Below are 25,588 nucleotides of genomic sequence, written 5' to 3' on the forward strand. Positions count from 1 at the left end.
TGCTCCGGCAGGGGGGATTGCACTGGATGAGCTTTTGAGGTCCCTTCCAATCCCTGACATTCTGTGATTCTGTGAAATTTTAAAATAAGACTAATGAGGACTGTGGAAGTCACTCAGTATAATTGTCTTTTTGTTCTCAATTTCCTCAAACTAAACGCTGTTAACTTCTGAAAAGCAACATGTAATGTGTTCGCTTCCACAGTCAGGGACTAAATCACTGACCCAAAACGTGAAATATATTCAAGGCGTATTTGAGACGTTTCTGGCAGGAGAGTCTAAATCTCAATTGGATCAGTAATGCTAACGTACATGGAAAATGTCTTTGCAAGCCTATCTGCTGCTTTGAACATTCAGGACTACACTGGGTTTTTAGAAAAAAAGCATGGAAATCTTCAGAGCATTAATACCTCAGGCTCATTGAAATGAAAACTATTATAACCATGAGGAATATGGTTGCTATATTACCATTGAGAGCGAAAGCATATGAAAATTGTCTATGGAAGTCCCATCCCTCCTCCTGAAATGTTGGTAAATGAATTTTGTATCTAGTTTATGCTCGATTTCCTGAAGCTTCAATTATTATTTAAATAACGGAGGAGGGAAAAACCACCAAAGTTCAGCGCCCCTGTTTTTTCGCTCTTGATAAGAAGAACAGGATTTATTCACAAAACCAAATTCAAGCCAAGTAATTTCAGGCTTCCCACAGCTGTAAATCAACCTCTATTTTAGAATGCTTGAAATACAGAAAGTCTAGAAAATTAATATATATATCCCAATATTTAGTAAGGGCCTAAGATGAGGAGTAACTTACATAAAGCTCTTTGACCTATCTAAGCAGCTGTGTAGAAACCGTATTTAAGTAGTGCCTTAGGCTAGACAAAGTTGACATCTAGTCTTTTGCAGAGGAAGATAGAACTAGAAAGTTAGATGTAATATGATTAAAAAGAAAACAAAACAAAAATAAGCATAAGATGACACAAATTTGGTAAACAAGTCCCTGAAAAAATACAGAAAATAAGTCAAGCTACTACACAGGAAGAGGGAGATGCTGTGATATTTTAAAGACAATGTAAACGTCAAAAAAACATTTACCAAGGAAGTCTGATCCTTGACAGAGCAAAAGGGCCACAGAAAATCCTCAAGACTGACAAACGCTTCCACTAGAGGGTAAGAGAGATTCATGATCTGCAAGCGCAGCGAACTTGCAGCAAGCGCTGGATCGAATTCAAACGACTGCAGTCAGCATATTAGAGAGGGACACGGGCTGTAAACTTACAAAAAGTACTGGGGATATTTACCGAACAAAATGTACATTGGGAAGGGAAATTTAATTCTGCATGGGAGACAAAACCAAACCTGTGACAGTAACTTAGTGCTTAGGATATATATATATATATTCTTTTTTAAATTTTAAGACTCAGAGCAGAAAATCATAAATAAGAGGTGATGCCAGTGCCCTGCAAGAACAATTATTTGCAATGTAGTGGATCCAAGGGGTGCATAGAGTTTTGAGGATGGCTCCACGGAAATTCACTTGCATAAATGTAGATGTAAATCAGCTTTGGAACAAATCTCCATCACTTTCACATCATTCAGAGCGCTGTCGGGCCTGGCGATCGCTCAGGGCAGCAAGGAGGACATAAAGCACATAAAGCAGCAACTGAGGACTCAGCCCTGGTTGTTTTGAACACAGCACCCGCCTGTCGCTATGCGATATTAACTTGGCTCCCACGACAATACTTTACTGATTGAAGAGGAAAAGCTGTAGAGAGACATTACTAAACACAATCCAATCCCAAAAGTTCTAGTACGTGGTGAATGCTTTTCTTGTGTCCCCGCATTTTCTTCCTCCCCATAATCTTATTAACCAGTCCAGGGTAGAAGGGCAGCAACTAACTGAAAATAAGAGGTCTGAATCCTCTCTCTAAGACTTAACATCTTCATTTATTTTTATATGACAAAAATGAAAAGCTCACAGCCTCAATATTTGAAAACAATATTCAGCCACACAGGCTTTAAGTTAGCAGCCTACAAACAAGTAGTAATTCCTGTGAAACCCTCAATCAGACGCTGTGTAATCCTGTACAATATAATTTCTATTTACGCATAACACAGGCCCTACTTATGGGCATTTATTTGATCATAGTGATCATTTCAGCAAGCTGAATGTTTTTTTCGGCTTGTATGTGCGAACAGCTACAGTTGTTTCAAGCACAATGTTGGCTGCTGCCAGCATCTAAGCAAGAAAACAGTTTTTACAACTCACAGGCAAAGCAGTAAATTGGAGTTCGCACAGATGTGGTTCTCATAGTAATAGATGGAAGTCCAGAAATTAAATAGCATCACTCATTTGTGAGGATATTACAGTATGTTTCTAAACATGCTTCAAAACACAGCATTGGCAAAACAACAATACAAAACTTGCAGTCTACAGACCACTCCTGAAGGATAATTAAGCAAGTTCATCGACAACCTTTTAGTGCCACCTAAGATACAAAACTCTCTGAAGATGTTGATGTTAATCCTACCAAAAGTGACTTGCAAGTATCCTCCCTTCTTGTGATACCTTGTGAGTAAAAGAATAGGAGAAAGCTACATCACATGGATATTGTTCTTTGCCAGAACCTGGCACCACCCTGATGAATTCATTTTAAAAAAGTGGTAACTCAGCAAGTTACTCCATAGCGCTACTTGTAAACCCTATAAAACCAAAGCAGCACCTCCCCTGAACTTTAATGGAGCGAAGCTTGATGAGTGATAGAGGTTGCATGCAGGCCAGCTGTTGACACAGCAAGATAATGATTATCCTCTTGGATTTTTCATGATGAGACTGCGTTTGGCAGTCAGCCGAGGAGCAACTAAGGAGACCATTTGAACAGTTTGGTTGTCATGTTGAAAAAGCAACAACCCGATATCCAACAGTTCTTTCCCAAAGCTAAATGAGATTTTGGAAAAAACAGGTCAGCTAGTGAATCTGAACGGAATTCTGCTGCTATGCCATCTCTGTAAAGTATCCTTAGGATTTGGTGGCTGCCTGCCCTTCTCAACATCAAAGGATTTTTGAGATTGGCCTGAGAAGCACCTCACAAGATGAAAAGCACATAAGGTCCCTCACAAAAGTAAAGCACTTCCATGGGAAGGGACACACTGGCCCCTGGCAAGATAGACCTTAAACTGAACAAAAGGCAAAACACATCAGGTGTCTCAAAGACAATCAAAATGGGATGTTTGGACTGCTTGTCTGAGTTGGATCCTGGCCATGCTGGGCTAGCTGTGCTTTCTATTTTAATTGCTCTTTTGCTGACAACGTCTTGTTTTAAATCAGGGTTTCCCAGCCTGGGCTGTGCCGCCTCTGTCCGTGGTCCTTACCCACCAACTCTCCCGTCCATCAAGTGCACAGTTCTGTATCCAGAACCAGAACCAGTGAGAGACCTGGGAACTGAACTGGTGGCTGCAAAATATCACCAGTTTGCCCACAAGAACTACCTCATCATAAAAATGAGCCACAATAACATTTAAGGCTGGTTCTCATTTGACTTCGGAAGTTACTCGATGCCAAAGGATGTAAGATGAGGTTGATGCTCTTGCAGAAGGAACTTCTCACTCTGCCCAACAGCTCTGACGCACAACCTGAGTCAGGGCCAAAGAGGATTATCACAGAAACCTTGACCACGAGTGTTCTCATGAGCTCCCTCAGACCTGAAATCACTGTCTGTGATTAGTCATGGATTGTGTGCTAAGCCAGTCAGGCAAGTTGTTGGTCACAGAATCACAGGATGGTTGGGGTTGGAAGGGATCTCTCGAGGTGATCCAGTCCAACCCACCTGCTAACACAGGGTCACCAGAGCAGATCACACAGGAAGGTGTCCAGGTGGATTTGAATGTTTCCAGAGGAGACTCCACAACCTCTCTGGGCAGCCTGGGCCAAGCTCTGGCACCTCAGAGGAAAGAAGTTTCTCCTCATGGTTAGATGGAACCTCCTGTGCTTCAGTCTGTGCCCGTTGTCCCTCATCCTGTCGTTGGGCACCACTGAACAGAGTCTGGTCCATCCTCTGACACCCACCCTGGAGATATTTATAACCATTGATGAGATCCCCTCTCAGCTTCTCTTCTCCAGCTGAATGGCCCCAGCTCTCTCAGTCTCTCCTTATCACAAAGATGCTCCAGACCCCCCAGCAACTTTGTGGCCACCACTGGACTCTCTCCAGTAATTCCTTGTCCTCAGTCTCTCCTCATCACAAAGATGCTCCAGACCCCCCAGTAACTTTGTGGCTACCACCAGACTCTCTCCAGTAATTCCTTGACCTTATTAAACTGAGAAGCCCAGACCTGGACAGAGAACTCCAGATGTGGCCTCACGAGGGCAGAGTAGATGGCATTTTTAATACATCTGATACTGGTTGCACCTCTAGACCACGTGTATGCTTCAGAGATACACCTGCATATGCATGTTGGGTTGGGTTTTTTGTTGTTGTCGGCTCTGTGTTGTTTTGGGGTGGTTTTTTTAAAGTAATTAAAAGTATATGACTGTTCCATCAACATACATATTTCTGCTTCTCCTCCAGCCACTGCTGCTACTCTACTGGACTACACTTGATCCAACTTGTACCACCACTGCCTCTCTTCGCATCCAACTCTATCACAGCTGCATTTATTTTCCTCAGTCCCATTCTGCCCATTCTCTAGCTGAACTAACAAATCTCTTGCTCCTAGCACTTATCATGTAGCCATAAAGATAACCATCCCTAAAGGCCTCATTTCACTGTAGTGCCCTCCTTTACAGCAAAGAGAAAACACCAAGTTTTTTGATGCAGTGCGCTGGAGAACGCAATCGTGTTCATTGGCAAATTGGCCAGAGATTAAGAGCTGCACGGTTTACCCATGTTCAAAGCAGATCGAGTCAGGAGACATTTTTAGTAGGCAAATCTGTGTGCAAATCTTGTAGAAATTATACGTCGGTCAACTTTGAACTCTTCCCGAAAATGAAACAAAAATACATCTAGACTTGATACAGTTATTGGCCTTTACTCCAAATTAAGAAACTACAAGTGATATTTTCATCTAATGTTCTTTCAAACACAATCTATACAAGGAATTGGTTTCAGGATAAACATCAAAAGCACAACTGAAAGCATAGAAACACTAAACAGCATAAATATCTCATATCCAGAAAATGAGAGCAGCAAAACCAACATATTGTCACCATAGCTTTCTAGCACTGCAACAACTCCATATTACTGATAATCCTTAACTACCCATTTTACTACTTTAATAAAAGATCTTCTCGCTACTCTAACAAAAAAATTTAAACAAATGCACAATTAAGTTCTTTCGGAAAGGGTAAAAATCAAAATAGCTCATCTAAGAATAGAACTGAATGCCACATGCGAGCCAGGAACAAAATGTAATCATGGGACTTTACAGGAACATTTAGGTCAGGCATCCTCAACCTGACTCATCACACCGAGCAGCTTAAAACCTCACAGCGACCAGTCAGGGAATCGCTTTGTTCATACGGATCAAAATGGTATATTACCACCTAACAAGAGCACAATAAAGACTTGCTTTTTGGGGTGAAAATAGTGCTGCCAGCCTCTGCTGTCTGAATGTAACAGGCATTTTGTTCTCCTCCTGTTAAAACGCAAATAATCCTCGCATTTTGTTTCAAAAGCAAGGGAAACATTGAAATCTGTTTACCCTCTCCACACAGGAGAACAGTAAACTGAAAAGCTACTTGTGAATTATTTCCAATGAGTCATTTACTTACAAGATCTACTATTCACCACTTTGGGGCCTGTGGGAATGGGGAGGAGGGCTAAATATTAGAGTCTCATTTGCTTAACCAAACCCTTGCAGTTGCTGAGAAGAGCTCAGTGTCTTCTCCAGACATAAGGCAAGCTCCGTATCGTTAAATCTTACACAGACACAGGTATCAGCTATAAAGCCGCGTATTTTAAAGCTTCCAGCTATAAAGAAATGTAGTTTTGAAACAGCAAAATGGTAGGATAATAGCAATTTCATAAGGGGAAAAGAAAATCAATTCTTCAAAAGCTCTAAGGACAACTAACGGTGCGTGGGTGTGTGTAGAGCAGCATCAGGCAACATGCAGGCACCTTAATAAAGGAGATTGTCAACAATACAAGCCGGTTCTTTCTTGGAAGCACTTAAGTAAATAAACAACTCCAGAGAACAGGAGCTCAGGCACTCATTCTCCTTCACTGGCATAACTAAATTAACGAGCGAACAATAACTTAGACCCATCAATAATTCACTTCAAAAGTTAAGCAAAATTATTTGCTAAAAATTAAGCTTGATCGAAATAAGGCGGGCAGCCTAAATTCAAGATAAATTAGCTTCCTGGGATTTTGGTAACTGGAAGAAGTGAAAACAAGATCGGGGCTAAATATACATAATATGAGAAATATTCATAACTTTTCTCCTCTAGTGGTACATGCTGCAACAAAACTTTTCACTTCTGAGCTGGATGCCAAAAATCAGGATATTTACAAGACAGGAAAAGGATGTGCTTATACATGCAGAAATCCTTTTTGAAAGAAAAGGACATGCTTTATGTCATTTGAGGAGAAGAGGTATAAAATCAGCTCTTTATGGCTGTGTTACAACACCTTTTCAGTGTTTTTAAAGGTTTCTGCCATATCGAACAGTATCCTGTATATATAACTCCAATAGTATGAACCAAACAGGACTGAAGTCTTGCTCCTACTTTTTTTTGCCCCTCCCTGATAATGAATTATGATAATGAATTAACAAGACAACAGGCCTCATCTTTCTAGTCAGCTCCTGCCATGCAAAGTAGAGTCCCACTACTCCAATTCTACATCTCTGAGCATCTTACCCACCTTTCTGCATCTCAAACCAAGCAGCTTATTTCTACTTTATGGCGTCTTTCACTTGATGAAAACTATAAAGATGCTTTCTCTTTCATTGGTTTAAAGAAAACTATTTTGTCGGCCTTTTTTTCTTCGCTGAATTTTCAAATGAGATGTTTTAAGAACTTATTTTGCTGATTTCTTTTTTCCTTTTAAGGGGCTATGTGGTTTCATGCATCAATTATTTGTATTATGCTGAAGATGGTGAGTGTCAAATGACAGGATGGACAAAAGAGCTGGCGTAAGTTTAACCTATATACTGTGGAGTTGACTTGGGTGCATAGGGCTAGTTAAGGATGCAAACCTGATACCACAGGACACTGACATTGGCCTTTCACCTACTTACCAATATATTTAAAGAAATGAATATATAGTTATACTCTTACCCATCCCTGAATCTTTCTTAGTGCCGTCTGATATGATGTCCACGTGATCGCTGTCCACATCATAACTGAAGAAGTCATTCAAGTAAGTCTTCGATCTCTGGCCACCAAATACATATAAGCAGCGATTTTTCTAGAATGGAGAAAAACAAATGTCTTTATGACGCTCAAGAAATTATGTTGGTCAACTGTGATCACTAACAAAAACATCAATGAATCAAAGAGTAATAGATATGTTTCTTCTAAGCTTAAATTCATGCTTTAACTATCAGATCCACCAATCTTTATCTGCTAAACATCTTTTACCTCCATCTCTGCAAAGATGCACAGGGAACAATTATGCAGAATAGTTTATCATTGTCAAACTCAATAAGAACTTGAGAATTCACGATTGGATTCTCAGTCTTCTTGATTCTTGAATTAATGTTTTCTCAGTTCAAGAACTAAACCATTAAGGCCCCACAGCCTCTTACAAACGCAATTATAAAGACTTCGTTTTCACAATCTACATGTAACCACAAACATGGATCTGACACAGAGTTTCAGCTCGAGTGACCAGGCAGATTTTACGTAGTTAACTACTGTAGCTTTGTCAGATGAAGCTATAACTTCAGAACATTAGAAGAGCAATACATTTTTCAAGTTCAATATTGAAAAAAATAACAGCATTCACATCTAAAACGCATTGGATCATAACTTCGCTGTTAAAAAAATACTCAGAAAAGAACAAAAGACAAACTGTAAGAGAAATCATCCAGGTATGAGCACATTTACTAAACTCAGAGCAGGCAAATGGCAAGCAGCAAGCCAAGAATAACAGGTTTATTGCTTCTTTCAAGTTTGCCAAGTGGAAAGTCCGTAAGAGGCAGATTATTTTTCTTTCAAATGGTTAAGAAAACAGCAAAGGACCTGACCTTCCATAAACTGTGCTTACAGAAGCTTGTATTCTTACATTGACCACAGACATATACTTGGAAAATCCTCTGGTACCTGTGCAGAGTTTTATGTAGCAACACTTTTTTGGCCAGATTTTAGGAAGCCATTCAAAATAAAAACGAAGTTGAAAGCTCTGAAAGCAGAGTATTCACTATAAAAATTCTGATTTTTCATTGGAAAGGGAAAGAGAAATAAATTCAGTAAGTTGTTCAAACTGGTCAGTTTTCAGTTGGTGGTATCAGCACATACTTGAATGCCACAATGTTCATTTTAATTCTCTTCTCCACACCACCAAATCAGTTTAACGTCAGCAAAACACCCCCCAGTTCCTCCGTTCCGCACTTAACTAAACGTGCGGTTGATGAGCACAACTGGAAAGGCAATGGAAGATTTGTTTTCTCTTTTAATACTGAATACTAAAAGCGCTACACAGCCCCTTCTCCCCCAATCCCTCTGCCTTTCCATCAGGCTCTGGATGAAGTGCCCATTATGCCAGCTGTTAACAGCTGCTCAAGACAACAAGCAGCAGCTGGGTGCTCAGCACAGAGGAATAAGAGGTCTGTGCATCTCTAATCACACCCAGCAAGCCCCTGCACTAGCCAAGTTTAACATACAAGTAACCACAATGGGGATTTACTAGACCAGAAGTTTCTAAGTTGCTCTACCGACTTAAAAAAAATGCTTTAGATCAAATTAAATCACAGCCTTTGGATCTATTTCTCATTATTCAATTAAAAACAGCTATTTAAAATTCGCCTTGCTTTTTACTTCAAATTTTATTCAGTGAAAGTAGTGAAAGGTCCAAGACTTGAATTAATACCACCTGCACTTTCCAAAGCTGCATCAGAATGTCAGCGAAGGTAAAAATCAAGCGAGACAGCACACCGCTTGGGAGATTAAAGAGCTTCAAACTTGCAAGAGAAATCAAAACCAGACGTTCTCCTCAATGTCAGGCGTCGTGAATCAAGAGTGCAGTGGGGATACTTACAGAATGGAACAACATACAGTGTCCTATTCGGGACTGGATATCCTCAGGTCCAGCATTACAGGAATCTTCTCTCAGAAGTTTCCATGTCTGACACTGACAGTCGAAAGCAAACAACCCGCTGAACTGCGGTTCGCTGGCTCTGCTGTCATCAACGCTGCCGTTGCAGGTCAGAATTCGGCCTCCGAAGGTGTATATCATGTGTTTTTCGGAATCCATACACATCTGTAAGAATAAGAGAAGCAGGTTTAAGTCATCACATTAAGACTCGAACATTTGAAGATTAAACATCCCTCCCCTGCAAGTGATACCGAGTAAGCTCGATGATAATCTGCACATCTCCTGAACCTCTAATGAACAGAAAAGAACACACCCTGTCTTCACGGTTGACAGGTATTAATCTCAGAAAATGGTTCCTTTATGTTAAAAGTGAGTCTAATTTAACTTACTATTTAATAAACAAAAGAAGAAAAGACTATTGATTATAGGGAAAAATATTTCAGAGTCTTTCACCAGGATCTGTAGCCAATTCTGCCAGAAAGTTAACAGAATATCACCTTTGACAGTGGCTGTGCAAGGGAAAAATTCAAAATCACGGCTAAATTTACTGACTGCCACTCAATCGGTCTGCAATTTATTACTCAGATTCCATTCCAAGTATATATTTACTGTTACCCCATTGCTTCAACATAAAGTAGAGCCATAACGTGGCCAAGGATTTTTGATGAGCCTGCAGCAAAAACATGTTTATCCCCAGAGTGTGAATTCAGTTTACAACACAAGGAGATGCACTGCAGTATAAATCAAAACTCCCTGACTCCAGGTGATGTTTTCAGCCACAGTGCAAAGCAGAGAGTTACAAAACACCAGGGGGAAAAACAAAACCCAAACCACAGACAAGGTTACCGTAAGATAGAGACGCTACTCAGCAAAGCAACACAACACTTGGAGTGCAGCACATTTTTGCGAAGGTTAAACAAAAATGGCTCTTGCAGTAAGCACTGAGGGACAGAAAAGGAAGAGCTGCAGATTGATAAAGAATTCAGGGAGGACATTCCTAAGAGACAGCAGGGGAAAAGAAGAAACAACTTCAGAAGCAGGCAAACAAGGTACCCAGAGTATCCTTGCCAGCTGACCATTTACTTTTGCCTCTTCCCCAACACCTGGGAGACTGGTATTTGTTATTAATAGAACAGAAAGACTGATTGTTTCTTGTTCTGCAGACAACACATATATCTAATTTTGGTGTCAGCAGAAATGCATATTGTGCTGGCAAGCAACAGCTTGAGTTACGAAACAATAAGTACCAATAAAAGCCATTCTCGGGCTGCTTTAAAAATCAGTATTGATGTGCTGTTTCTTGGCCACACTTTATAAAAGTCAATTAAGAAAAAAAACTCTTTTTCAAGTACACAAAAGTCATTAAAAATGCAATATAAATTAATAAAAGTATTCCATTTGAACACATGAACAGGTGTGGCTTTTTAAAAGACTAGTCACCACCCCTTGAAGGTCTTTCAATCTCTACAAAGTAAACACGTTCTCCAAATTTTACAAGATACTCCATTTTGAAAGAATCCTGATCTCTTGGCCCCATTTAGGCAGTTTGCGTATAGTATTTTTCTAAACATACCACACACAGCTTTGCAAGTTGTTCCCCAACGCCCTTCCAAGGAGGCAGATCTGCAAACCGAGCTCAACGAAACCGAATAAAACCAGATGGACTGCGCTTTGAGCTTTAATAAAACAGGTCTTAATAAAATTGATTAGTTTGTAATGGTTATGATTCTCTTGACTCTATTTGATCAGAATACCAGTAGTCAGTGTCCTTAGATAAACGCTATTAGAATTTCACTAAGTGGAGATCGCTGCGATGAGACCTGGTCCAGCACTTTAAATCTACAATCAAAACATTGACAACTCGCGCTCTGAGTATCAGCGTAGTCGACCTGATGATCGAACACCAGCTTTGGGCCTCCATCCGCCGCGGTGTCCTCGCTCAGTAACATCCACGTGTTGGTGTCGATGTCGTAGCGATAGAAGTCGCTTTTCAGAGATTTGCTGTTCCTCACGGAGGAATCCAGATAGCGTCCCAGCGTGTAGATCTGCCTTCGCTGGATGTCAATGCACATCTTGTGACAGGATCGGGCACTAGGGCCGCTCTAACGAAGAAAACAACCATAACAATAAAGAGAATAATGGATTTAATGTTGCTCCAGGTAGGGCACTGAGGGCAAATAAGAACTATCAGCAACTGGAAAGCCTTCGAGAATTCAAGAAAATCTGCTTGTAATCAAACACATAACTAAAATAAAAGTATATACATAACAGGACATTCCACAACTTTTGTCTTTTAGAAAGACACCAGTAAAAACCATAACACATGTTTTAACAACAAACTTATGACTCGGAATGTTTTTTTGTAAGATTCCTTAGAAAACAGACTGTTTCCTCCACAAGAGGCGTGAGAAAGCCACTTGATCTTTTAAAAATAACAGAAGCTGATGCACAGAAGAGGCAAATTAAGATGTCACAGCCTATAAATAACCACACAGAAAGAAGATTAAGAAGCGCTCTATTACAAGAGCCCCTGTTTTATTAATAGGCTGTTTTCTAACAGATCATAACCAGAGACTCCCACAAGCCATCGTATCCCATAACGGGTCTTTGAAGGTAACAAAAGCGCTCCCTGTCCTTCACTAATAGATACGGCCCTTCCAGCCTCCAACTTCAAGCAAGTTTCCCACGGAAAGCAAAACTGCCTTAAATTATGATCTACAAGAGCAACACGGAGGGACGCTGTCAAATTATTCTGTGCTCATCTATCCAGGAGTACTCGGCTTAAATCACAGACTGATTTACTGTATGACATTATGACGATGCTACACAGTGCTGGGCAGCGTCCTTTCTGCTTCTCAAATCTGATTTTGAGACCCTTCGCACAATTGTCTTGAAGCATAAGAACAATATTCCTGCACTCCAAAACACTAAAAATCGAGATGTGCAAAGTCTTGTCAGCAAAAGAAGAGGCAAAAAACCAACTTGGCATCATGATTACAGAGAAATTCTGCAGTTTATTTGGCCTCGGTTTGCATAATTTGGGCACTTTATAAATGCGGATGGCAGAATAAGGCTGGCTAGCTAATTTTGACAGTCAGAAAAAAAAACATTAAAACTGATATGACTTCAAGTGACAAAAAAACATGTACAGAAGTATGAAAGAAAAAAATGTATTAAAATCTATTGAAAAATAAAGATTATACCATTAGGAAATGATATAAGAAATCACCATTTATTAGAAGACTTAAAGTTAAAGAAGAGTAATCATGCCACATCAAATAATCAGCACAGCATTTGCTCCATGTCCTACTGTCTCTACAGAAAAATCTTCATTATTGTACCATTTCATGTAAAAAATGATACTGAACTGATTACTGAAATTTTAAATACACTGATGGAATATATTTCACTAATGAAATACGAAAGGAAACATTACATGTTTGTAGTCAAAACTTCACTAAGCATGTTGTAGAATGCAACTTCTTGACTAAAGAACAGTTATAGGAAGCTGCTCACAGTAACTCAAACAACAAGCTGAATTGTTCGTATTTTGTAAATATGAAGCATTATGTTGGCCATGATTACATCTTTGAGGATTAGTTACATCATGGTAATTAAGATAATTTTTGAAATAATTTGATAACTTTTGAAATATAAGTATAAAATCATGAAATGCAGCAAAAGTTCACTCATTGCCTTTGGTCACATGGAAAAAGCTGATAGAGAAGGCAGCAACACACTTCACTTTGTTCCTAGAAAATAAAAACAGGAACTTTCCAAAGGACCCTGTTCCACACATAAAGGGTGGTTTCTTTGCATAAAAAGTACCAATCTGTGTATTCCCAAAGGTTGGGTGGGGAAAAACTTAATGAAATATAGCAAGGGAAAGTGTAGAGTCTTGTATCTGGGCAGGAACAACCCCAGGTTCCAGTATAAGTTGGGGAATGACCTATTAGAGAGCAGTGTAGGGGAAAGGGACCTGGGGGTCCTGGGGACAGCAGGATGAGCATGAGCCAGCACTGGGCCCTTGTGGCCAGGAAGCCAATGGTACCTGGGGTGGGTTAGAAGGGGGTGGTCAGTAGGTCAGAGAGGTTCTCCTGCCCCTCTGCTCTGCCCTGGGGAGACCACACCTGGAATCTTGTGTCCAGTTGTGGCCCCTCAGTTCCAGCAGGACAGGGAACTGCTGCAGAGAGTCCAGCACAGGGCAACAAAGATGCTGAAGGGAGTGGAGCATCTCCCGTGTGAGGAAAGGCTGAGGGAGCTGGGGCTCTGGAGCTGGACAAGAGGACACTGAGGGGTGACTCATTCATGTTTATAAATATATAAAGGGTGAGTGTCACATGGATGGAGCCAGGCTCTTCTCGGTGACAACCAACAGCAGGGCAAGGGGTAATGGGTTCAAACTAGAACACACGAGGGTCCACTTAAATTTGAGAAGAAACTTACTCCCAGTGAGGGTGGCAAAGCCTGGCCCAGGCTGCCCAGGGAGGTTGTGGAGTCTCCTTCTCTGCAGACATTCCAACCCGCCTGGACACCTTCCTGTGTAACCTCATCTGGGTGTTCCTGCTCCGACAGGGGGATTGGCCAGGTCCCTTCCAACCACTGACATTCTGTGATTCTGTTGTCCCTGATTCACAAAAACTAACCCCAGCAAACAAAATCCATCGGTGGTTGTGCAGCTGGGACACTTGAGGATGTGTCATTGTTCCCCTGCTAAAGGCCACATATTGTCTTGGCACAGCGGCCTTGCAGATGGAACATTAAGACCTGTGTCAGGTCACCGCAGTTTTTTAATTGAACCCGCTGATTTAAGTATTTCCCTGCACTCTGTAACCTCTATATGCTTCATGGGCTGAAGTAAACTCTACCGAATTTGCTCAAATAACACCTTGGGCACTTGCACAAATAAATCTCCATGATTTCCACACCTGCCTTGCCTTGAAGAGCCACATCATCAACTGAAATTTGAGTACATAACACACCAGTTTCAAACCACGGCCATCAACAGCACAGGCACTACACTGGCTAAGCATACAACATATAGATTTCAGCCCCTAAAACTATGTTAAAATACGAGAAGAGTTCAGGAAAAAATATATTATTTCTTGAATTATGTACTGGTCATATCTCACAAAGTAATATCTGCCTTTTTAAAGGGCTACTAAAGGTTTTAAGTTTGATCATTTCATCTATACAGGCACAGAAATTTCATCACTTCAAGTTCACTTAAGAACTTCAACCTGGAGAATCTACCACAGCATGAACTCTGTCTTGTAATATAGAAAACTTCATCCAATTAATGGTATTTTCTCAAAGTGGAGTTATGTCTGCATAACACTTACAAGATCACATGGAACCTGCCCAAGGTTTACTAATACAAGTAAACAAACAGCGGTAGACTTTGGTTTGACATTTGAGACCAGAGAAAGGCCTAAAACTGTGTTCACTTGAGAGCTACTCAATTCGGCCGTGGAAGTCCTTGTCTTATGTTTAATAGACACCTCAAAGGGAGACACGAAGTCCATTTACAAAGACAGAAACGGGCAGACACTTAAAATGAATAAAACACTTCAAGGCACATGTGGTTAAGTGAATCAAGAGCCCGTGGGCAGCCTGTGAATGTTCATTTAAAGACGTGTACTTGATGTGGTTACAATGGCGAGCCTGTTGTGCAGACAAAGAACACGTTGCCACAACTTGTCTTGGAGAAAGTGACCCACCAAATTCAAATGGGAAAGAGCTTGTTCGTTCCAGAAAAACTGGAACTTGACCCCTTATAAGCAACAAGTGAAAAAATTGACCATAATAGACATGACTCTTTTAAGCCGTGGTTAAAGAGATCGAGGATGGTTAGACAGCAGAACAACCTTTTGTCCCCTCCTGCCAAAATGTAGGCTGGTTGATAATTCAAGCATTAATATCCCAAGGTGACTTAATCTTACTAGAGATCTCTATACCCTTCTTCAAATTTTGGCCTTATCAAGAAAAATAAACTGCAGACACACAAAAAGTATCTATTGTACTTGCTACACCTCTAAGCACACTAACTGTCATTCCCAAACCTACCTGCAGCTAACAGAGACAGTTTCACCTACGCACTGATAACCACAAGAGAAGATTAAACAAGCCCACAGCAGAAGCAGAAGGCAAATAACAGATTTGAGCAGCTTGCAATCACCTGCTCCTGTGGTCATCCGAAGTTATAACAAATCAATGCAAGCCTTCTCATTAAGTACTCGCTCTTTAGATCTAGTTTCATTGAACTGTCTTCAAAGTTCTTTGCATGGGAGCTAAGCTTTTGCAGATGAAGGTTCAAGAACCGAGTGACTGATTCAGTAGAGATTTTAGTTCCTAAAAAGAGCTCATCTTAGTTAAAACAGACTTGAGTAAGTCACATCCAACAACAGCACCCAAATGATTGGAACAAACACCAGCTTTGGGGCCTCCTTCCAATTCTCATCAGGAAGCTCCTGGCACGCACGCTGCAGAAACCACACATGAAAGCAGCTTGTGACCGGGCTAAGTTCTCATTCAGAGGGCGAGCAATGTGTTAACGCTGCTTTGGCCAGTCCCTCTGCTCACGTCAAGGCTGCAACGGCAATAGTAAAGCATTAGCATATCACATTTCTAACCCGCAGGACACCAAACAATACCAAAGATTATCAAGTACGGGCACCGTTCAGTTTCTGTGGGACTCAATAAGCGACCACATGGACCTGAACAAAATGGCTCTCTGCCACCCAGCACCACCGTGCAATTAGCACAGCATAATAACGGCTAAAACAGATTAAACAATACATGCCACGGCCCTGTTTTAAAGCGCTACAAAATACCAAGCTTCTAAACCCAATGCTAATACCCTTCCTCAAACAGGCTGGTCTTGATACAACTCTTCTGGTCTCTAAAATCCAGATAAATGCCCTGATGAGGGTGGGATGGTAAGGAAAGGAAAAGAGTTATGTAGAGCTCGGAGTACCTAAAACAGGCTTTCAATTCTTTAAGCACCCAGTAGCGAGTAACGCCAAATAGGATTTTTTGGTTTTGTCAGCGCTACACGAAATTCAATTGTGCAACGCCAAGTGAATACACAGTATACTTTATGAAAAGCCTTCTCAACACGCTAAGCCACTTTATAAAATCTAATTAGAGCTTTCTTCATTTAACTTGCAAATGCTGAAAGCAATTATCCCACTTAAGGACTAACTTACAAAACGTTTTCAAAAAGCAACACAACAGCAGCGAGAGACAACACTGCCTCAGAATAATGGATTTGTTCCTATACAGGAGAGAAAGGATTGGGACTCAACTCCTTAGGGTAGAGCCTGCTCAAATAACTATTTATGCCAGAATCACCATGCATCATCTTAGCAACAGCATCCTGGCATGCTCCGCTACGGCACAAACATGATAGCTTTCATTTCTTGTTTTCTTTTTAAATAAGTGTCCTACGAACCCTCTTTAATGTGAACAGGACAGCGGGAAGCCAGTTTCACTCCCCATCCCACCCCCAAATAAAAACTGGGGGAGCTTGGCTTCTTTCGGTTGTCATAACCTTTTGCAAAGAAAGGGTTTTCAGTTGCAAGGAAATGTGTTTTATTCAGGCTGATCCAGATGAAAAACCTCAGGAGCGAGCCTGGACCCTGTTCAAGAGTCAGGGAAATCAAAACAAAGAACAGCTGACTAATTCTCCCTTCTCGGTGCTGTAAAAGACTGAATGGAATGTGAACACTGCCTCCAGTATAAAGTTCAAAAATAAGCGTCATGAGGTAAATGCTCTTGTCCTAAAGCAAACTAGGACGAGGACATAAAAAGGCACAAACAACCTACTTTGTTTCCAGTTCTGAGAGCAGGCTGTCATGCAACAAATAGTCCCCCCCTGCCTACACACAACTGCGGAGATTAATTGCTCTCATTTCCCACTTTCAGAATATAATTCATTTCCTGCTCCACCCCCCGCCAAAAATGGGGAAAGTTCGCCACAATCTTGAAAATGAAAGGAAATGTATATTATTCTTGGCATTCAGTCAAGTCTATACGCTTTAGGATTAGAGCTTGATAGTGCTTTATTAATGCCAGTCTTAGGCTAATGCGTACTCCCAAAATGTTTAATCTAAGTTGTAGCTCAAAATGATTTGCTTTAATCTAGATGAGAACTAAATTCAGCAACAGAAACAATTGCAGCCTTGCCCAGAATAAAACACTTTACTCGAGTTGCTCATAGAAGGCATTTTAATTTTCTCATAACTTAGAGTGCCAGAAACCTAACAAAAGAATCGAATCTATTGTTTTTTATGGTAGCATAGAGTAATTGTATGGCGTATCAGCACAAAACACAAAGCAAAGTGAGCTGAGGATGATGTATTTATTGATTCTAACGCCCACGCGATCATTGACCACGTGCTAGGAGCACAGGACCCCAACAGAAACGTAGAAACATTCTGGTTGGAAAAGACCTTTAAGAACATCAAGTCCAGCCATTAACTCAGCACTGCCAAGTTCACCACTAAACCAAGTTCTAAGCAGCTCATCTACGTGTCTTTAACCTCTCCAGGGATGGTGACTCCACCACTGCCCTGGGCAGCCTGTTCCAATGCCTGACAAACCTTCCTGTGAAGAAACTGTTCCCAAGATCCAATCTAAACCTCCCCTGGCGCAACTTGAGGCCATTTCCCCTGCTCCTGGCGCTTGTTCCTGGGGAGCAGAGCCCGACCCCCCCTGGCTCCAAGCTCCTTTCAGGCAGTTCAGAGATCAGAAGGTCTCCCCTCAGCTCCTGTTCTCCAGCTGAACCCCCCAGGTCCCTCAGCCGCTCCCATCACACTTGTGCTCCAGCCCCTCACCAGCTCCGTTCCCTTCTCTCAACTCGCTCCAGCACCTCAAGGCCTTTCTTGGCATGAGGAGCCCCAAACTGACCCCAGGATTCAAGATCTCACCAGTGCCCAGTACAAGGGTCTTGCACACTCAGAACACAAGAGCATCACAACAGCAGTAGTAGCCAAAGCACCCAGCACAGGCTCAGGGTGTCCAGCATCCATCTATAAAGGTTTCTTCAGCATGCAAGATCCTCCTGTAAACAGCGTATCCCGGCTACTTTTTCCTTATCTTTATGATGGCAAAAAAAAAATCACTGCTACATGTGTCATTTCACATCCAAGACTTAACAGTTCTAGCACTAGCCTTAAAAATCCTTGCATGTCACACAGGGTAGATATAGTGAAGGATTAAACTAGGATGGGAGTCTAGCTCCAAAAAACGTATTCTGGATGCAGATTGTACACCTCATTCACTAAATTACTCTTATGTAAAAGCTTAAAGCAGCGTATGAAACTAGACCAGCAGCCACAAATTTCCACTCTAATATATTCTTGCCACAATTTATGTGAGATAACAGATATTACAACTTATTTTTACAGCTACTGTTCCAGCTATGAAGGATATTCTTTGAGAGTATGCAAGTTAAATGTGTTCTGTCAATATTTCAGGAAGCCTATTAAATAGATCAGAACTTGGCTAAGAATTACAACACTTGAAAGTCCCCAGGCCAAGTACTGGGAAGCCATGAGTCTACCCAATTTTTCACAAAAAACCAGTTAAATGTCTAATAAAAAATTTTAAGTTTGGATATCAAAAGATTTCTGATAAGTATTTGCAAATATTTAACTACTACTAAGTGTAGCCACAGCTAAGATAAGGAAGATATCCTTTGGTCAGGCAGTTGACTATGGCTAATCCACTTGCAAGTACCTTCCTACATCAATGCAACTAAATAGATTTACTCGCAAAGTCCTTTCTGGGCATCTGACTCAGACATGATGGAGCAGATTAAAGTCAGTGGAAGCTTTTAGCACGTAGTTTTGAGTCATCTCTTAAGGTGGGAAAACAAGAAAATCCAACAGGATGAAGCTTTTTTTTTCTTCCTAAAAGCACACACACATTTGCAACAGTCCTAATTTCTCACTGTTGATCTTGACAGCCTCAAGCTGAGCCTTCCACAGAGAGACTTTCCCCGCTTAGACTACAAGTAAAAAAATGGCCCAGCGTTCTATTTTTGAAAGAGTTTGATGAGCTTGTGAGTCAAATGATTAAGCTCAAAGATCATACGATGTGCTCCTTACAATAGCAGTGGACTGGATTTGACAACCCATGAGGGGACCATCCCTTTCCGTCCTATATAAGACTTCACTCAGTTTGCTCCACCCTTCAGGGATCAGTGCGGGTCCATTCAGCAAGACCTGGCCAGGCTGGAGGGCTGGGCAGGGAAGAACCTGATGAGGTTCAACAAGGGCAAGTGTAGGGTCCTGCACCTGGGGAACAACAACCGCAGGTACCAGTACAGGTTGGGGATGACCTGCTGGAAAGCAGCTCTGCAAAGACGGACTCGGGAGTTGTGGTTGACAACAGACTGACTGTGAGTCAATAAAATGCCCTTGTGGCCAAGAAGGCCAATGGTCCCTGGGATGTGTTAGGAAAAGTGTGACCAGCAGGTCAAGGGAGGTTGTTCCTCCCTCTCTGCTCTGCCCTGGGGAGGCCACATCTGGAGTTTGGTGTCCAGTTCTGGGCTCCTCAGTTTAAGAAAGACAAGAAATTACTGGAGGAGTCCAGTGGTGGCTACAAAGATGCTGAGAGGTCTGGAGCATCTTTGTGATGAGGAGACACAGAGAGCTGGGGCTGTTCAGCTGGAGAAGAGAAGCTGAGAGGGGATCTCATCAATGGTTATAAATATCTCAGGGTGGATGTCAGAGGATGGACCAGACTGTTCAGTGGTGCCCAACGACAGGATGAGGGGCAATGAGCACAGACTGAACAACAGGAGGTTCCACCTGAATATGAGGAGAAACCTCTTTAGTTTGAGGTGCCAGAGCCTGGCCCAGGCTGTCCAGAGAGGTTGTGGAATCTCCTTCTCTGAGACATTCAAACCTGCCTGGACACCTTCCTGTGTGATCTGCTCTGGTGACCCTGCTTTAGCAGGTGGGTTGGACTGGATGATCTCCACAAGTCCCTTCCAACCCCAGCCATCCTGTGATTCATCACAGCACAGGTGAGCACAGACTCAGTGCAGCAAACAAACATTGCTATGAAAACAAAGAGATGCTTAGTGTTCTATTGCCATGAGATTACATCTTAAAAATTATTCTCCCAGGAGGCCTGCTTGCAGAATGGGATGAGCCAGCATGTGATCTATCGGCTTCTGACGAATCCTGATTAACACACTTCTCTAAGAAATAAAGAGCACCCGGTGAATTGAGTTGTGAACTTTCCAAAGTATCAATATTCTCTTTTTGACAGCTGTGTTGCACAAGTTTATCTACAGCACAGAAACAACTTTGGCAACTGATGACTGTGATGCTGCCAGTGCAGGGAGCCGCATTCCTGGGTCATTTCTGAACTACATGTTCTCACATCAAGGTATCATCAAGGCCTTCCAGCAATACATAACACTGTGGATCTCATGTTGCACAAATCAAGTCCAAGAGAATTCCTACGCAAGCAAGTGGAATAGCAGAAAGGGGAAATAAACCTCACAGAGCTTCAAGCATGTGAACAACGTGAAACAATTCCTTCATTTACGTGAAGCGGGTTGTAGGAACACATATAAAGGTCTTATCTAGGCTTTAGTATACAGTCAAAAATTAAGTCATCCAGCCTACGTGATTCAGCTTACAAATGCAAATAAGAGAAGCACTGAAGTAATGCTCTAACACAAGTCAACCCTGGAGCGAAAGTGCATCAATATTGGGCTATTTCTAACAGAAGACACAATTTACCTGCAAACCAAGTGTTACTCGTGCTGATGAAACATGAATCAAAATGTAGCTGCTTAAATTTTAACAAGGAAACTTGCTTTATTACACATCAACTGCTCAGTTTTGCTTTCACTAACACTGATGAAATAGAACAGATGACCCACCACAGAATCAGAGCTTTCACCAGCTCTGAGAGATGGGCCCTCAGGACAACATCCCTCGTGCGCCGAATTTAACTAACCCCATTAACAATTGCAGGATGTGGAATGAGGTCATTTTCTCGTGGATCGCAAGTTCACGCTGTCCTCTCATTACCAATAACAATGGCTAGCGAAGGTCCAGCCAAGAGAGATTTTTCCGTAGATGCAAACTATTCGGCTCGGCTGCAGTCACACTTGTAGCTACCAGGCTGAAAACAAAACCGAACTAGTCATTTATGGGCTGTTTAGCCACAATGATGAAGATGCAGCAATGTTAGAACTTCTGAAGTACTTTTTTCCTTAATTAATTGTCCTTGAAAAACTGGTGATAGCAAAACATGACATTGAGTCCAAATACTTCGACAGCCACAGGCTCTCAAATGTTTCTGAGAAAGTGAAGACAGTCTGAAACAGATAATAAATAGTTGATACCCAGAGGTGTTTGAAGTGGCTGTAGAGTTTTTTGCCCTTAGGAAATGGCTACGAAATTCCCCTCTCAGGGATACAGATACTAAGTACAGTTTAATGTAGGCTTCATCTGTTAGCTATTACAGCAACATGGCAAGAGAAATATATATATATATATATATATAAGAACAGAATCTTTTCAGCATTGAAAAGAACAGAACTGTAGAGACTGTCATGCCTTCTTTTGAATGAAGTTATAGATGTGGGAAGATGTAGCTTCTGAAATGGTTGTTTATATCACCTTTCAGCTATTCTCAGAACATTATGTAGTTATCCAGCTGCAGGCAATGTACCAATTACCACTGGAATTGCAGCACAGTCTCTGCTGTGTCATAGTTTCGGAAACAAGGCATATTTAACTTTGTAATAACCTAAGTGGAGGAAAATCAGGCAGGAAAGAGTAAGTATTTTCACTGAAGGTCTAAACATCACCCTAAACCCTTCCCTTCTATGTAATAAGTATAAAGTTTGGCAGCAAACGCATGTTTCCAGAGCACTGAAAACAAAGCACGCTTGCGGCAACGCAAGGACTAGAACCCAACAAGTTCCTCAATCCCAGTACCACTAAACTCTCTATCACATAAACACCCTGGAAAATAAATGGATTAAGTCCTATTAAGCACACCGTGTTTCTCAAAAATAAGACCTGGTGTGATTTTTCAGGATTTTTGAGGATGCTCAAAATATAAGCCCTACTCCAAAAATAAGCCCTAGTTACAGTTCATTAAAAAAGGTCAATTTAAATAGTGTCCAGACAGCTATACATGTAAAAAAGTAAAATTAATTGGTAATAGAATGCAGCAGGGTTTGGAAAGTTATGATGATGTTCCAGAAGATGATGACATGACTGTATTTAAATAAATGTTGATTTTTGTTCATGAATATCAGTAGATGTAGATTGTTGTCCATGAAGAAAGGAAATAGAGTCACAAATTCATGATGGAATTCAGGTTTTAGAGACTTATGATGGTGTTCCAGAATGTGATGACATGACTATATTTGAATAAATGTTGATTTTTTTTTGTTCAAGAAAAAATGTAGATTGTTTTTCATGGAAGAATAAGACATTCCCTTAATATAAGCCCTAACGCATCTTTTTGGCGCAAAAATTAATGTAAGATCCTGTCTTATTTTCAGGGCAACGGGGTACTATGGGGAGAGGCTGAGGGAGCTGAGCTTGTTTAGTCTGGAGAAGAGGAGGCTTAGAGGTGAGCTCAGCACTCTCTAGAACTACCTGAAGGGCAGTTCTAGCCAGGTGGGGATTGGGCTCTTCTCCCAGGCAGTCAGCAATAGGACAAGGGGCCATGGGCTTCAACTCTGCCAGGGGAAATTGAGGCTGGAGATTAGAAAGCAATTCTGTGCAGAGAGAGTGGTCAGGCATTGGAATCGCTGCCCAGGGAGGTGCTGGACTCACCGGCCCTGGAGGTTTTTAAACTAAGACTGGACATGGCACTTAGTGCCATGATCTAGTCAATGGACTGGAGTTGGACCAAGGGTTGGACTTGATGATCGCTGAGGTCTTTTCCAACCCAGTCGATTCTGTGATACTAAACTCTTACAGGTCTGAGAAATCATACCAACCAATACATTATCCATTCTGCCTGTGTCCACTCCTGAGACTGTCCAGAATATTTAAGTCCTAATTACCTCTAGAACCCAGTGGCAGAAATGCATTCATTATTAGCAACAAGGTCCACAAAAACTTACATTTTCAAGCGTGTAATTATCCAGACAATTTAGCAAAAGATTTGTCTATGATACCACTTGAGAATGCTTCCCCTGTGTTACCATATTGGCATAACTGATATCTCTTTAGAGATTTCCGTATTTGTACAGCTTGGGAAGCATCTACATAACTGAAATCTTCCACAGCCTACCTGGACTCAGAGACTGCTCCACTCCCAAGACGAAGCTGACTGGTGTATGGAGCTACTTTCACCTTGCTGGCAAGAGAATAAGTTTTCCTCCCACCTTCCACCATCACATACCCTGTTCTTTAAAATCCTTTTTCCCCATGCATTTGGTATGAAATGCAGGAACTCCAGCTGGCTCTTGTCCGACAGGTGCGTATTTCTGCGTCTTTAAAATCCAAAAGGATATAAACCAGCTTCCCTTATAGAAATCTCCAAAACTTCACTAAAACCTTACCTGAAAGTTCTTTAATACTTTAAGCAGTTGAATAATGCGTTATCCTCCCTGAGATGCATTCATAGCCACTCAAGCCTGTCTCTGTGTACAGCCTCAATTGCAATTTACAGGGAACTGGATGATGCAATAACTTCATAATAAAGTCACAGAAGTAAAATAAAGCTGCATTCCAGACCAGAGAACAGAGCATTACACTCATCACGAGCTAAAGCTGCAACGGTGATTTTCATCGGAACATAAACATCACAAATCGACTACACATGATGCATTACTTCAAGGTGCATGAGCGGTTTACAAGCTGCACCCTTTGCAACTGAAAGCTTTATGATGGTTTAGAAATTCACATATAACCCGAGCCCGGTGCACACAAGTTCCAAAGTTCCGCAGCCTTCAGAACACCGTGCATAATGCATTTATTTTAAGTACTCCCTTCTCTGCGAAACTGACTTAAATATCAATGCTTGGAGAAAAGTGACCTCAACACATTGAAACATCTGCTATTAAGAATGACTGAAGTTTGGCTGGTTTTCTGTGCTTTTTTTTAATGCTGGAAGCAAGAATTACAGGTACCTAGTGATGGAACTGGATAACATAAAACACAGAGCTGTTTTAAAATATGAATGATCTTTTCTTAGAAAGACAGCTAACAAGGGTTAAGAGGACAGAGCTCCTTAGGTACACAAGGTAGTATAAGGTAAATAAGTTACTTTTAAAAGCTCAAAACCTTTTCAAAAGAAGTTTATTTAAAAAATTAATAATCAAGGTACTCCTCCCTCAATAGGGTCTATTTGTTTTAGGCTGCCTATGTCAAAATCACTGGAGAAATTAATTGGGCATATCTGAAAGTCTCTAACATTTTGGAGAAAGAACACTGGCTAGAACATTTTTAAAACTATTATGTTACTAAGCAGGAAGGAAAATAAACCATTAGCATGCGATATTTAGGATCAGTCTGGAATACTTTTCACTTGGTTCACTTCAGCATCTGCCTTCTTTGTCCCCACTTTTGTAGGTGTTTACACTACTTAGGAAGTTGGCTCAGAGGTTTATCTGCAGCATCCAAGTTTCTATCGCAGGCTTTTGGGGACAGCTGCTTTCTCCCCATGTGCTTTTGTGGCACCAGGCAGCTCATACAACTGAGCATCTGTACAACTGGAACTACTCACAAGTAGGACATGAGATCTAATATACTGAATCTGCCAAGTCCATACACATCAAACTACTCAAAACCACATCACCATCTGTGGGAAGGAGTCCATATTTGAGACTAGTTCAGTTTCTACACTTATATAAGCTTATCTATGTAAAGTTTTTAGCCTATGCTGTTTTATTTCTGCATCACACCCAAAAAAAAAATCAGTCATAGGTGTCACAAACACAAATGCATCAAACGCTTGCGTGGTTATGACATTGGAAGCTTTGCGTAAATTCATCCATGTCAACCAGTGTTAAGAAACACACGCAGACACCATAAAACATTTAACTGGAAATACAATAGCAGCTGAAATTTACCCTGGCTCTCACTATTGAGATCTTTCTCCATTTGTCAGCTTTTACCTTCAGTAACCTGGAAAAGCACTTGGTGTCAGCAGCAAACTGTCACTTCACAACACACCGATTTACATGTTGAACCTACTGAATTGTAGGCACTTGTTGACCTAAGTTTTCCTTCGTTCTGAGAAATGACTTATCCTCTCAACTAGTCAACCCATGACAAGAACTTCACTTCTACCTGTTTCTTGCCAAAGGCTCTTAAAATCTCAGAGAAAAACAGTGT

The 25,588-nt window shown here is 41.2% G+C and overlaps 1 protein-coding gene across 7 annotated transcripts in view; it reads right to left on the reverse strand.

Moving 5' to 3' along the window:
* Nucleotides 1-25,588, reverse strand: part of MKLN1 (muskelin 1) — a 106,830-nt gene that overhangs the window by 23,069 nt on the left and 58,173 nt on the right. For all 7 annotated transcript variants that reach the window (XR_013922540.1, XM_080350146.1, XM_080350145.1 and 4 more), the window contains 3 exons: nt 11,144-11,356; nt 9,198-9,419; nt 7,277-7,406 (listed from right to left, as the gene is read on the reverse strand). Coding sequence is in view for 6 of the 7 variants with exons in the window: in XM_080350146.1 (XP_080206272.1) it covers nt 7,277-7,406; nt 9,198-9,419; nt 11,144-11,356 (565 nt within the window). In the remaining variant the exon portion in view is untranslated. The remainder of the gene's footprint in view (nt 1-7,276; nt 7,407-9,197; nt 9,420-11,143; nt 11,357-25,588) is intronic.

This window comes from Nesoenas mayeri (genome assembly GCF_963082525.1).
Source record: "Nesoenas mayeri genome assembly, chromosome: 1".
Classification (NCBI taxonomy): Eukaryota; Metazoa; Chordata; class Aves; order Columbiformes; family Columbidae; genus Nesoenas; species Nesoenas mayeri.